At 46.0% G+C, this 14,637-nt stretch overlaps 1 protein-coding gene and 1 pseudogene across 4 annotated transcripts; one reads left to right on the top strand and one right to left on the bottom strand.

Annotated features, from left to right (window-relative positions):
- Positions 1–3,672: 3,672 nt before the first annotated feature.
- LOC147996976 (ATP synthase subunit ATP5MPL, mitochondrial pseudogene) lies at positions 3,673–3,854 on the bottom strand (annotated as a pseudogene).
- Positions 3,855–6,279: 2,425 nt separating this feature from the next.
- On the top strand, positions 6,280–9,949 carry Zfp688 (zinc finger protein 688). Of its 4 annotated transcripts, XM_087557277.1 has the most exons (4): positions 6,308–6,533; positions 6,646–6,696; positions 6,827–6,940; positions 8,693–9,391. In XM_087557277.1, exons 1-4 carry the CDS (start codon positions 6,338–6,340, stop codon positions 9,208–9,210), a joined length of 879 nt encoding a protein of 292 aa, XP_087413403.1. In that variant the 5' UTR covers positions 6,308–6,337; the 3' UTR covers positions 9,211–9,391. The 4 variants fall into 4 exon arrangements, with proteins under 4 accessions (NP_001388699.1, NP_001388700.1, XP_087413403.1 ...); NM_001401770.1 differs by lacking the exon at positions 6,646–6,696 and having other exon boundaries at positions 6,280–6,533; positions 8,693–9,949; XM_087557205.1 differs by having other exon boundaries at positions 6,308–6,722.
- Positions 9,950–14,637: the final 4,688 nt, after the last annotated feature.

Below are 14,637 nucleotides of genomic sequence, written 5' to 3'. Positions count from 1 at the left end.
AAGGATGAGCATGCTGCTTAGCATTTGTCTTAGTCAGGGTTTTACTGCTGTGAACAGACACCATGACCAAGGCAACTCTTATAAGGACAACATTTAACTGGGGCTGGCTTACAGGTTCAGAGTTCAGTCCATTATCATCAAGGCACCAGCGTGGCAGCATCCAGGCAGGCATAGTGCAGGAGGAGGTGAGAGTTCTACATCTTCATCTGAAGGCTGCTAGCAGAACACTCATTTCGAGGCAGCTAGGATAAGGGTCTTAAAGGCCACACCCACAGTGACACACCTACTCCAACAAGGCCACACCTACTAATAGTGCCACCCCCTGGGCCAAGCATAAACAAACCATCCCAGCATTGAACCCAGGAACTAAGCAAGTGCTCTCTCACTGAACCACACACCATCTCTCCCCTGCTTTCCCTCTCTCTCCCCCCATCTTTCACTCTCCCTGCTCGCCCTTTCTCCCTGCACCCTCTCTCCAGGGTAAACGTAACTGACCATGCCATCTTTGTTGAATCCTCTTACCAACCTCAAGGCCCAGGCCACCCAGCTTTTAAAAGATACCCACTATAATGGGGTATCGCTTTAATTCCAGTGTTCAGGAGGCTGAGGCAGGTGGATCTCTGTGAGTTCAAGGCCATTCCAGCTTACGTGTGAGTTCCAGATCAGCACCAGAGCTATATAGTGAGACCCTGTCAGAAAAAAATAGTATGATTATTATTTGTAGATCCCCCACTGTGCTACAGAACACCAGAACTGTTTCTTATGTGTGTTCACGTGTGTTGTACATACACATGGAGGCTAACAATGTAGTATCTTTCTTCAGTCAGTCTTCAACTTTATTGTGTACAAATTTAAGCCTTTGAAATAATAAACTTATTTATCTTTCTATAGACACCAGTACTCTACTTCTTAGAAAATTGTTACAGCCAGAATTGGTGGCACATACCTTTAATAGCAGGAGCACAGGCAGAGGCAAAGGCAGGAAGATCTCTATGAGTTCATATTCAGCTTGGTCTACATAGTGAGTTCTAGGACAGTCAGGGCTACATAGAAGTACATATGTGTAGTGGGATTTATTTTGAGTGCCTGGCCCTTTAAAGGACTCTATGCCCTTCAATATTAGTTGCCTCTTTGACTTCTGGGACCAGGAGGATATAAAAAGCCATCAGACTGAGCGCTGAGAGTAGCACTGGGAAGAAAGCAAAAGTAGGGTCCAGCTGGCAGAGCAGGAGGATTGTGACCCACCCCAACGGTTGATGTTCTAGAGTGAAGCACACACAGCCTTCCTCCCAGCTATTAGCTGTTGCCGTCTTTATTTATCAATCAGAACTAACTGGGGAAGGTTCCCATAAGCTAAGTGCAGACCCTCTTGTGCAAACTGTTTTGGGGATCCAAATAGTCTTAGAATACAAGCAGCTACAGATTGGAGTAGGGTCAGAGGGTAGAGTTAGAGAGGACAGTTGGTGCAGGAAGAAAGAAGTGTCAGTAGTGTAAAAAATAAATCCGTTTTTCTTCTAGGCCCTTGCTCCTGGAATGAGGACTCTGAGACTAATACTTTGTTAATAAATGCCTCGGCCGTAAGCTTTGGCTCATAACTTACGTAACCCATTCAAACTATTCCTCATCTTCCATGTGGAGTCACCTCTCCTCAGCTTCATGCATCCAATCCGGGGTGAATATCCTCTTTATTCTAAGCTTAGTTCAGCTACATGGCTGGTTTATGGCTGTCTCCTCAGTGTTCCTAGGCAAATCTTTCACACCTCTCACTATTTCCCAGAATCCTCTCTTCCTGCCGGTGTCCCACCTCCTATTTGCTACCTCAGCTCATTGGCCAATGGCTTTATCATTGACAGGTTATGATTAAAAGACATTCTCTCTTCAGAGTAGGGCTAGAGACAAGAAGAGATTGGGCGGAGTGAAAATAAGAGTCGACAAATGTGGCATCTAGTCAGAGTGGATGAAAAGCACAGAACTTATACCTGGCACCCTCCACAAATGGCCACCGTTTGGATGAAGGAGTAGGACTTGTGCATTCAAACACAGCAACAGAGCACATTCCAACCTGGGCTAAGAAAGTGCCAAGACTGCCTGCGACCTCAGCCAAATCTGAGTCAGCTGTCATCAGTAACAGGGGACACTGAGAGTCCTGTGGCCTTCACAGAGGCTCGGGCTGGGATGGGGTAGGGAAATGGTTGGAGGAATGGATGTCTTGGGACAATTTTACAGATTATGTGTTGCTTAAAAATGTAACTGACACAGAGCCCAGAAAACTGTCGTGTTTCTGGAAAAGTCTCTGTTGAACTTGCCAACACACTTCCTGTTGTGGTCTGGCCAATGCTGAATGCACCTCAATGATGTTAAAGGGCTTTGCAGAATTCCAGCTCTCTGCACGTTTATACACATGTGGTTCAGTTTTCAAATGCGTTCTGAACTGAGTGCTTCTGACGACAAAAAGAGGAGGCACTAGTGTCCAATTTTAAAAAATTGGTTTTTTTCTTCTTTTTTTTTTTAATGTGTTAAGAATTTTATACTTAAAAAAGTACCTGTAGCTTTCGGGTGGGGGGGAACTTTTCTAGGTTGGGGATTGTGGAATTTAAATGTTACACACAAACCCTGCCTAATGGCAAGGCAAACGTATCTTTTTCGAAGATGTATAAATTCTGAAGAGAAAAAAAGAGGGTATGGTTCTAGGATCTGGATGAACCATCGTGAGAAAGGTTAGTCATAATCAAGTGAGCAGAAAGATGCTGAAGTTGAGCAGACCTCTGTCACAGCAATCAGGGCACACCTGGGCGCCATGGGCACAGCGGGGAACTTTCTGGCCAGGTCACCGTGGCTGGTGCTCAGCTGCACTGAGATGCAGTGGAGCTGCTGCACGGAAGCTTGCTGCTGTCCTGAGCGCCTGCGGGATAAAATGTAAAGTAGGAGGAATGGGGCAGGGCACTACTAGGTTACTGTGTTACAGATCCAGTTTATTGACTGGCAGCTTAAATTCACGGGACACCATTTTCCCTTTGTGTATTTTTGTTTTGTTATATTTTCATATAGTCTGATTAGCCAAAAGGAATATTCACTTCAAGATCTAAAAGTAGAACTCATAACATTTTTTCCCTAAACTTTGACTTTTAAAACAACAAAAACTACCACATGAGATGAATAAGAAAATTCATTAGAAGGTTCTCTGGGTGGTTTTTGGTGTGAACAAGGACATTAGCTTCATAGACTATAAAACAGAGTTGGTTGGAACTGATGTACAGAACTACATTTTTAAACTTTACTTGTGTTTAATTCTGTGCAGTTTCAGTTCTCTAAAATAAACACATAAACGTGTAATGTTCCAGATTGCAAGGTGAAATGTAGCATTTGTAAGATACTCTTGTCAATATCAACTGGTAGGATTTTGATTTTTTTTTGGTGCTTCTCAGATACATTATTTTTCCTGTTTTTTTTTTTTTTTCTCCCCCTTCAGAGCTGAGGACTGAACCTAGGGCCTTTCGCTTGCTAAGCAAGTGCTCTACCACTGAGCTAAATCCCCAACCCCCTCAGATACATTTATTAATGCCACATTGTAAACAGTACTTAGGTAACTGTACAGCGATGTTCTGTGTTCCCACCTACACACCTTGCTTAAGCTCAGCCGATGTATTCATCTTGAGTGAACTCGGGGAGCAGTTAGTGATGGCCATGGGCGTGCGCAGGACTGGAGCCTTTCAGAGCTTTACTTCTCTTATCAGCACTCCTGATTTCATAACCGATGAGGGTCATTAACTCCATTCCTACCCAAGTTTCCTGGTAAACCTGGGTATAGTCAGGCTTCATGGGGACCCAGACTTTTTAATAAAGCTTTGAAGCATCTCAGCAGGATCAAGGCCACAGGCAACACCAGATTCCGCAGCAGAATGGGGAAAAGGATTTGTATGGTTTTAATTGGTTAAAATGATCTCATTTCAACATCCACTGCTACAGATGAATAATGTAAGTTCAGATTTAATGAGAGGTGGGGAGATGGTACATGTAATTTTTTTTTTTTTTTGGTTCTTTTTTTCGGAGCTGGGGACCGAACCCAGGGCCTTGCGCTTCCTAGGTAAGCGCTCTACCACTGAGCTAAATCCCCAGCCCCAATAATTTTTTTGCAAGTATCGAGAGTTCTGTATGTTTTGAAAAGGTTAATTTAATGTTTGGGTGCCAGGAAGTGAGTTTTCTCAGAGTCTATTGCTGGCAGTGGGCAAGCCTCATGATATCAGCACGGAGCATTAACCACACCTTACTAATAGCAAGGCAAATAACTTTGAAATAGTGTTAGACAAAAAACAAAAACAAACAAACAAAAGAACCCCAAGATGACAGTGAAGGTAAATTGAGCTAGCAGAGCGAGAAGACAGTTGGCGACAGTTGAGCCGGGAGAAGCTCTGTGGAGTCAGAGAGAGAAGATGTTGTAAGGAGACAGACGAACCCATAAAGAGCTCACACAAAGTGGTGAACAAAGAGAATAAAGGAAAAACCCATAAAGCTACAAATATGCTAAAACTCAATTTAATTTTAAAGAAGAGGGTTAAATGAGTATTGTTTTCTTTTTGACACAGTCTCATTATATAACCCAGACTGGTCTCCAACTCTTCCCGCCTGGGTCTTTGAGTGCTGGACTTACACGAGCCCACCTCCACCGCTGGCTTCACATACATATTAACAAACTTGGCAAAAAATTAAATGTAATTTAAAACTTTACCTCATCCAATTCCAACTTCACTAAGAGTAGTTCCTAAGCAGCACACCTCACAATCCTTCAAAACTGTGGCTGGCCCCTCCTTTCCTCTCCACCCTATGGCTGCTGTAAGATGCTCCCACAGGAGCTGTCAAAATGGTGGCTCCTGTCAGAACGGCAGCACCTCTACACCTCTTCAGCCTGCAGCCATCACAGGAGCTGTCCACGGTGGCACATCCCTTTTCTCATCTCAGGAGAAGCTGTCCCCACAGGAGAGGTGCATCGTGGTGACACCTTTCCTGCCTCAATCTACAACCTTGATGAACACTCCTCTGTGGGAACTGTCCCACAGTAGCTGTCCACAGTGGCAGCACCTCCTCCCCAGCCTCCCCAAACAGTTCCACAGAGATGGCACCTCTGTCAAAGCTACCTATAGCAAGGAAAGACTTCCCACCCTAACCCATGGGCCCAATGCAGGGAAAGGGGTGTGTGTGAAAAAAAAAAAAAAGGCCACTAATCACTGAGCAGGAAAAAAAAACAAAACAAAAGCCCACCAATCTCTGAGCTACCCAAGATCAGGACTTGAAATCCCACCAATCTTTACTCTAGAAATCTCTGCCCTGAAAAGCTCCATCCCCTAAGAAATCCTATATAAGGCCTGCCCTCTGTTCAGTTCCCCATTGTCTGTTCCAAGAAGCAGAGTGCTGCCATCTCTGCGCTTATCCCTCCACACGCTGGACTCTCCAGCTTGTGGTTTCTGAGCTTCTATGTCTCAGAATACCCTTCCCTTAGGAGACTGCCCCACCTCAGAGCTGTGTGGTTCCTGGGTTTCCGGTCCCAGAATACTCTTGGATGAAAGATCCAAGCAGGAACACATTAAGCACATCTAGTAGCCTGTATCTTCAGTACAGAGACTAAGTGAGCAGAACCACAGGTTCAAGTATTCTGAACTTCTCTGAAGACACAAACTAGGTTTCTGAAATGAAATACCCAGGTTTTCCCAGGCTCTAGAGGCTGACCACCAGATTCCAGTTACATCAACAGGACGCACATTGGGAGACTAGGAAGACACTATCTCAGGGACCAGGGAAATCCAGGTCCTCAAAATTGTTTAAGATGTCCTACTATTCCTGAACCAATTGCAGCATTGCAATTGTAATTGCACACAGAGGTCTGTGAGGCGGCGGGTAATCCATATTTTTTGAAGGACTCTCCTTCCTATACATAGAAACCAACCAACGCCAACCCTCCTGAAGGGGGCATTGTATTTAAGGGCAAATGGGGCGCTGCGGGCAATAGAAGTCTGAAAGACACCGTATGTATTAAGCTGCAGAAATGGCGCCTCAGTGACTGCAATGGCAGCTGAAGCTAGGCGGTCGCCATGTTTTCTGAAGGTATCTTTCGGGTCCTTTCACCCGAGTCGTGTCTTTGTGTGAGCGGCTGTGGAGTAGAGCATTACTAGTCTCCACCAGAGTTCTGCAATCCCTAGCGGCCAATGACTGATTGCCGGTTCTTTCAGCACCGGTTGCTAGCAACCGTGACCAAGGGGCGTGGCAGGGGCGTGGCTTCCCGCAGTTGCAGAGGCCGGAAGCGGAAGGCTGGGGCAGCCAAGCCGCTGCCCGGGCAGGATCCCTGATGTCGCCACCCCCAGCCCCACTACTGGTTCCGATGCCTGGGGAGATCTGGCCTGGTTTCAGGAAGCCTGAGCTTGTGAGCTTCGCGGACGTAGCCGTGTATTTCTCCCCGCAGGAGTGGGGGTGTCTGCGGCCCGCGCAGAGAGCCCTGTACCGGGAGGTGATGCGCGAGACCTACGGCCTCCTGGGCGCGCTCGGTGAGGCCCCGGGTCAGAGCCCCGCCCCCCCCATCCTCCTGGGGGTTCACCGGGGAGATGCTGTAGACCGATCAAGTGGATTGTGAGCCCTCATCCCGCACTTTTCCACCAGCAGCATCAGTCACCTTCCATTCTCAGGGCTTTCTCGGGAGTCTCCATTCAGGCAAGAGCATCGCAAACCCTGCCCAGGTTAATTTGAGCATAAGTTCCGAGGAGGTGCCCTCACCCTAGTGGGATGCTATCTGCCCCGGCCAGCCTCTCAGGCCAGCACTGTGACCCCTGTTCTCTCTCAGGGTTCCCGGGCCCCAAACCAGCCCTCATCTCTTGGATGGAACAGGAGAGTGAGGCTTGGAGCCCCGCCGCCCAGGATCCTGAGGAGGGGGAAAGCCTGGGAGGAGCTCCGAGAGGTGAGGGATTGGCCCAAGTCCTCCCGAAACTTGTTTGTCCGGGGGTTTCTTCTCTAGTAAACCTTTCTTTCAGATTCCCCATTCCAGCATCCCTACAGAATTTAAAGAGCCAACATGTTCCTATACTAAAGGAAAGAAAGCCTACCTGTTAAGAGTTTTGAAAATTCGGGAGAACTGTCCTATTAAAAACAGAATAGGGGGTCTGGAGAGATGGCTCACCAATCAAGAGCAACTGCTGTTCTTCCTGAGTATCTGGGTTCAATCCCCAGCACCCACATGGCAGCTTACAGCTGTCTGTAACTCCAGTTCTAGGGGCTGGAATGCACTAGACCCTCACACAGACCCAAATGTAGGCAAAACACCAATGTATATAAAAATAAATAAATGAATCTTAAAAAAAGAAAGAACAGAGTAGGAGAATCTAGAACTCAAAGGATTTGTAGGTTTCTGGATGTTTGCTAAAATACTACTCATTTCCCCCTTTTCAAAACAAACTAAGGCTGGTCACGGTGGCTCACACCTTTAATCCCAGCATTCCCGGGGCAGAGGCAGGTGGATTCAAGGCCAATTGAGGCTACATATAGTGAGACTTTGTCTGAGGCCCCCCAAACCCCTGAAATGCCCTTAAAAATAGAACCAGTTTCAGGTCTGCCTATCATATTTCTCAAACAAGGCAAAGTGGTACACGAGAAACATGCCCACCTGGGTAACGGCAGCTTGGCTGTTCTCCTATCACTACCCTGAATGGAAGAAACCTGACGAAAATACAGTGCCTCATCTAGAAAAGAACCACTCTACCAAAATCAATTACAAAAGACACCAGTACATATTGTTTATTGAGCATTTACTAAGTGATCAATAAGCATGTGTGTATTTAATCAAATAATTCTGTGAAGTCAAGAAACCATTATTTCTCCCATTTGACACATGAGGAAGGGAATCTTAACTGACTTCCATCAAGGCCTTCGTGTCAGTCACTGGGCAGTATACGTCGATGCTCCCCGGGTAACAGCTAGGGTAATCAGTGCAGAAGTGTTAGGTTTTACTGAAACTCTTTCCCTAAGATTCATCTTTATTATTTTTCATTCTGTGTCAGTGTATGTGCCTTCATAGGGGCAGCTGCCCAAGGAGGCCAGAGGCCCGAGATTCCCCGGTGCTGAAGTTACAGTGGTTGTGAGATGCCCAGTGTGGGTTTGGGAAGTAAACTAGGTCCTTTGGGAGGATGGTGAGTTCTTAGGAGCCCTCTGAGCCATCTCTCCAGCCCATTTTGTTTTATTTTTGCTGTGTCGATTTTTTTCATTTTTAAGACAGGTAGCCCTGGCTGGCCATTTAGACCAGGTTGTCTTTAAACTGACAGAAATCTACCTGCCTTTCTTTCTAAAGTGCTAGGGTTAAAGGTGAACAACCACCATACCCTACTCTCCCATGTTTGAGACGAGGTCCCATTGTGTAGGCCACGCCAGCCTCAAACTTAGGCCACCTCGCTGTCCCACCTTTTCCAAATGCCGGGTTACAGCCACTTCCCTAGGGGGCAAATGAGGGGTTTTTTTTGGTTTGGCTTTTTGTTTTTTTGTGACAGATTTTTCTATGTACCCCTGGCTGTCCTGGAACTCACTCTGTAGACCAGGACGGCCTCGGGACTCAAAGAGATCCTGTCTGGCTCTGCCCCTGAAGTGCTGGGATTAGAGGCATGAGCCACCACTGCCCAGTGACAAGTGAGTTTCTTAAATGCAATCAATTTCTGTTTCCCAGGAGATACTCCAAATGAGGGAGCACGGGGCTGCAAGGAAGGAGGTGAGAGGCCGGCAGACATTCCTGCTCAGCTGCAACCTAAAGAGGTGGATAAACACAAGACTCATCCCATGGCTACCAAGGCCTCTGCAGGGGCGCGGCCACCTACCAAAGCTGCCCCAGACCAGATAGCAGCAGGCGTACAACCTCCTGCTCAGGTACCCAACACAGATATACAGCCCAGCCAGCGACGCCATGTGTGTGTGGACTGTGGACGCCGGTTTACCTACCCGTCTTTACTGATCAGCCACCGTCGCATGCACTCTGGTGAGCGACCCTTCCCCTGTCCAGAATGTGGTGTTCGCTTCAAGAGGAAGTTCGCAGTGAAAGCACATCAATGGATCCACCGTTCCTGCTCAGGGGGTCGCCGAGGCCGAAGGCCTGGGATCCGGGCTGTGCCTGGAGCCCCAGTCCGAGGAGACCGGGATCCACCAGTGCTCTTTCGGCACTATCCAGACATCTTTGAGGAGTGTGGGTGAGTTCAACAGCTGCCTTCGTCTGGAGGTCTGGAGCGGAGCGTGAACTTGGCACTGAGAGTCAACTGAGTCAAGACTTGGGAATTGAAATACACCTGTTTGACTTCTCAAGGATTGCTTGTAAAATTGTGAAAAGAAAATTTCCTGTAAAAATCCCTACAGATTAAACCTGACACCTGCCCAACCCCCAGTGTTTTGTGTTTAAAAAAATGGGGTCTGGGCTAGAGATGTGAGTTGGTTCAGTGCTGTTTTAGTCAGGGTCACAAGAGGAACAGAACAGAATGGATGAACTTGCACACTCACATATATGGTATAGAATAGGTAAAAGGCAAAGAAAAAGGCAAGAGGAGGAGCTAACTTTGAAATTGCCTTTTGATCCTGATTCCTTCCAGAAGGGGCTGCCCTACAACAAGGGGCCCTGTAAAGGTAACTTTTATTCCCTTGTAGTAACTGTCGGTTGGAGGCTTCAGCCTCTGTCTGCTAGCCTAGGCCTCGTCCTGAAAGCTTCTACCCTCTGTACAGTCTAATCCAGGCCTAGAATGTTTTCAGCCTCTGAGACTTGTTGCTGAGTAAGCTCACCCTTCCTAGTGCTTTCTGAGCACTGGCCGATTCAACTCAGCTGTTCTGCCCCAAACTCCTTTTCAAGCTGACTGTTGAAGTTAGGTCCTTGTCCTGTCTCCGAGCTCCGTGTTCCCAGAAATAAGACTCAGACTCAAATTAAATTTATAAATACCTTGGTCACATAGCTTGGTTCTCACTGGATCATAACTAAAGACAGCTCACTTATTGACTGGTCACCTGTACTCAGGTACTGTGTCCACCTCCTCATGTCTTTTCTGGCTCTCCTCCCACCTTCTCTCCCAGAATTCTTTCTCTTCCCGATATTCCACCCTATCTACGGATTACTGATTCAAACTAGCCTCTCTCTCTCTGTCTCCCTCTTTTTATCTATCTATCTATCTATCTATCTATCTATCTATCTATCTATCTATCTCTATCTATCTATCATCTACCTATCTGTCTGTCTGTCTGTCTATCTATCTATCTATCTATCTATCTATCTATCTATCTATCTATGTTATTGCTGTCTTCAGACACCAGAAGAGGGCATCAGATCCCATTACAGATGGTTGTGAGCCACCATGTGGTTGCTGGGAATTGAACTCAGGACCTCTGGAAGGGCAGCCTGTGCTCTGAGCCATCTCTCCAGCCCCACTTCTCTTAGTTGTTTGACCTCATACAAACTCTAACAATTTGTGTTGTGGTGAATATTCTTTGGGGGTTTCTACCCCACCTTAGATCATTTAGTTCCCAAATAAAAGACACAAGCCTTTTGTATTTATAATAAGCCTTAAAGCACCAGAGCTGGGCAGATATCAGCCCTCTATGCTATTTTGTCTGCTTCCCTGTCAGTAACCCTGAGATATGACTGCCATGTTCTGCCTGGGCCACTCCCGTTTCAACAAGCTAAACCTCATGGTCATGGTCTCCTGATCTACCTACCCCATGGAGACTTCTTCCTTCTCTTCTGAGACCTTATGCCGGGGAACTTTGCTCTGCCTGCTCTCTCTGCCCAGCCCAGGCTGTAGGCATCTTTATTGACCAATCATGGATAACTTGGGGTCAAGGATTATATGACAAAAACTGGTATACATGAGGATCTTCTCGTCCTTGGGGATCTCCTTGCCAGGGGGCAACAAAATCTTGAGTACAACCTCCTAAAATCTGTTCTAATCTTCCGGCTCCTTCTCATTTTCCGGCTTGTTCTGTCTTCACCTGTGTCTAGCTTGTTCTCTCTCTGCAACATGCCTCTTCGATGTCAAGATACCTAATTTCTTCTTGTTCTTTCTCCTTTGTGCAAGACTACTTAACAAATCATGACCAACAACAATGACCAACAACCAACAACCCACATTCTTGGGGTCCTACCATTTATTTATGTTCTAAAAAATCCTTAGAACTCCAAATGTCACACAATTGGGAAAAATATCTGCAGCTGGAAAAATTACGCCCCTGCTAGAACATGAGGCACATGACAGTCAGCTGCTGGGGACACATGAAGCAGCCCCATATCCCACACCTGGGGTTAAATGAGAACATGTTCTTATAGTATTTCTGTGCTTGTTTTTTTTTTTTTTTTTTTTTTTTTTTTTTTTTTTAAGAGACCAAATGCCAAAATTGTCACTACAGTTCCCACACTCTGTCTGAAGCCATTAATTGTGGTGTGTGTATTGGGGAATTATCAATGAAGTGAGCACTTTTCAGGTCAGTGGCCAAGGCTTTCAGGAGACCTCTCCTGCTCTTTCCACTGGAGCAGCTTTGCCCTTGATGTAGGGAAAACAGCAGCAGCTGAGCAGTCCTACCGCCCATGTTAAACTGCATCTCTTCTTACATAATTTTAGTTTCTCACTTGAGATCTTCATCTATAATTCCTGGATGACAATGAGTCCTTGGGGAATCAATTCACTCCTTCCCAGGACCATCCCCTCTGTCCCCGAGGGCAAAGGACCATAAACTCCAGTAGATATAACATTGAATTTGGGGATAGTCAGATGTTTATCTGGCCAGCTCTAGAGCAGCACTGCCAGCTGCAGCCTGCATGCCCCTGGAAGCCTAGGCCTTCTTAGAGAAGCCTTGTTCACTCTTTGATTGCAAATGAGCATACTTCCCACAGTTAGAGCGCCAAGCATTTTGAGATCTGAGACCTTTAGTGACTTGGTCACAGTTTCTTTGCAAATGACTGCATTTCCTGAAATTGAAGAACCCGATGTTTTGATATCAGAGATCTATCTCTAGCTCGTAGCTTCACCTATGGTATTAGCATGCGACACGTTAGGACCAATATTGGTTGTATCCCGTATCCACTCTGCAATAGGTGCTGCCTGTTCCTTTAATGGTCTAATAGTTTCATTTGGTATTTGCATTTTCAAATGCTAAGGTCTCTATCACCAACAGGGAGCCCAGCAGTAAAGACAGGAAGAATACTAATCAAGCAGCTGACTCTAGTCTCTGCACCTCCCCAGTGACATACTTGTAATTCACTGCCCTCCCTGAGCTACTGAGGTTTGCTCTGTCGCTATGTACTGTAATGATAAATTCTATATCCCAATGTCTAATTGCCTCAAGAGGTGGAGATCCTTATGTATACCAGCTTTTATTGTATAACACCCCCCCAAGTTATCTGTGATTAGTTACTAAAGATGCCGACAGCCTATAGATGGGCAGAAGAGACATAAGTAGGGCTTCTGTTCCCAGGCTCGGGGTCTGAGGCAGAGACCATGAGGAGGACAGAGAGTGAAGAAGAGAGAGGAGGACTCTATGGGGAGGTGGACTGTGAGAACATGGCCATGAGGGTTGGCCAGGCTGAGTAGGAGCAACTGGGATAGAACATGGCAAGTCGGGGGCTGGAGAGATGGCTCAGTGGTTAAGAGCACTGTCTGCTTTTCCAGAGGTCCTGAGTTCAATTCCCAGCAACCACATGGTGGCTCACAATCATCTGTAATGAGATCTGATGCCCTCTTCTGGTGTGTCTGAAGACAGTTACAGTGTACTTATATATAATAAATAAATAAATCTTAAAAAAAAAAGAACATGGCAAGTCATATCTCGGGATTATTGACAGAGAAGCAGAATAGCATAGAGGGCTGACATCTGCCCAGCTTTGGTGCTTTTAGGGCTTATGATATAAATATTTGTGTCTCTTATTTGGGAGCTAAGTGATCAAAGGTAAATAATATTTACTTCAAGACTGAGCCTCAGCTCCCTATCTGAACAAATGAAGATAAATGATAACTACATTCAACAGTTGCTGTCAAAATCTGAAACTTCAATGAGACACTACATACTGGGCACAGTAAACATGCAATGAGCATTTGTGTAACAAGTGAGTTATTGTCAACAAGTTACACCTTACAGCACGGAAAGGGGTATTGGGAAGTCAGCTCAGTAGTCATTTCTTTTCTTCTCACAACCGATGATTGCCTGTGCTCTCCCCCTGGGCCACACCCCGGCCCCCCCTAGCATCTTTTACTTTTTATTTTGAGGTAAGGGATTGTATGACACTGTTCCTGGAGAGCCGTGAACAAGTGTCTGCTCACAGCAGAGAGGGAACCGACAGCAGAACAAAGTCAGGATTCTACCAAAGTCCAAGCTGGCGAACAGACGAGCTCATTAGGGTCACTTACAGGAATGTGACTGAGGGATCTCTTACAGGAGCAGAATGAATCAAAAGCAACTGCATTACCAACAGTTCACCTCAGCACAGCGGAGACAGCCTGAAGCCTGGGACTCTGGAGCTGAGCTCTCTATGAGCTGTAAGCAGCTGGACAGGTGGGGAAGTCTCTTCCTGTTCACCGTTACGGTTCCTACCGGAAACGATGGGCTTCTCCCGGGACTGGGAATGATGGGCTTCTCCTGGGGGACTCGTGAATTGTTTCCTTTCTTAGTCTTAAGGAGTCCCTGTTTATAGAGTGCTTCCATTTAGGACGCCCTGAATCTTATGGAACCCCCCTTTAGAACTCCTGAGACATAATATTCATATGTATGTATGTATGTATGTATGTGTATATATATATTTATGTATACATATATATCCAGAGATATTATAATATAGTATATAATGTTCATCCAATCCCTCCCATGCACCTCAAATCCATAGCCACGTTTTTTTTCTTTCTTTCTTTCTTTCTTTCTTTCTTTCTCTCTCTCTCTCTTTCTTTCTTTCTTTCGATAGTTTTACTGTGTCAAACTGGCTGTCCTGGACTCACTCTGTAAACCAGGTTGGCCTTGAACTCAAAGAGATCCATTTGCCTGTTGCCTACTAAGTGCTGAGGATAAAGGTGTGCGCCACAACCACCTGACTACCACTTTTTTCTTTAACTGGGGTGTGTGTGTGTGTGTATGTTGTATGTATGTATGTATATACATATATTAGGTATATACATATATAAGGAATATATCTGTTGGGACTGGGCTCCACCACTCTGCATTTTGATTGGTTGTGGTTTTCTATAATCTTCTCCATCTGCTGTAAAGAATAGTTTTCTCCATGAAGAGTAAGAACCATAATTATCTCTAAGGCTCTGGGTCACCCCTGTTCATCAACTCACAGGAGGGCTTCTCAGCCTGGTGTTGGGTTTTTTGTTAGATGGTCCATGGCTCTCTGGAGGAGCATAGTTAGCCCACCCGGGAAAGTTTCATTCAAACCATTTGTGCACACATATAGACACAGACTTCCCTGTATTCTAGGTATCTTTAAGTTAATACTTAATAGATGAATTCTTATGACATTTTCAGACTCCTCCTTCCTCTGTGTGTATCCCCCTCTCTCCTGTCTAATTAGAGCCCCACCCCCACCCACATCTGCCCTTCCCCACTGTACTCTGCTACCCCCTGTCTACTGCTCCCCAACCCCAGCCATGGTCCCTTTTT

The sequence above is a fragment of the Rattus norvegicus genome, chromosome 1, assembly GCF_021556685.1.
Source record: "Rattus norvegicus strain SHRSP/BbbUtx chromosome 1, alternate assembly SHRSP_T2T, whole genome shotgun sequence".
In the NCBI taxonomy this organism is placed as follows: Eukaryota; Metazoa; Chordata; class Mammalia; order Rodentia; family Muridae; genus Rattus; species Rattus norvegicus.
The sequence above is the reverse complement of the archived record's forward strand: the minus strand, read 5'-3'. Positions and strand labels throughout refer to the sequence as shown.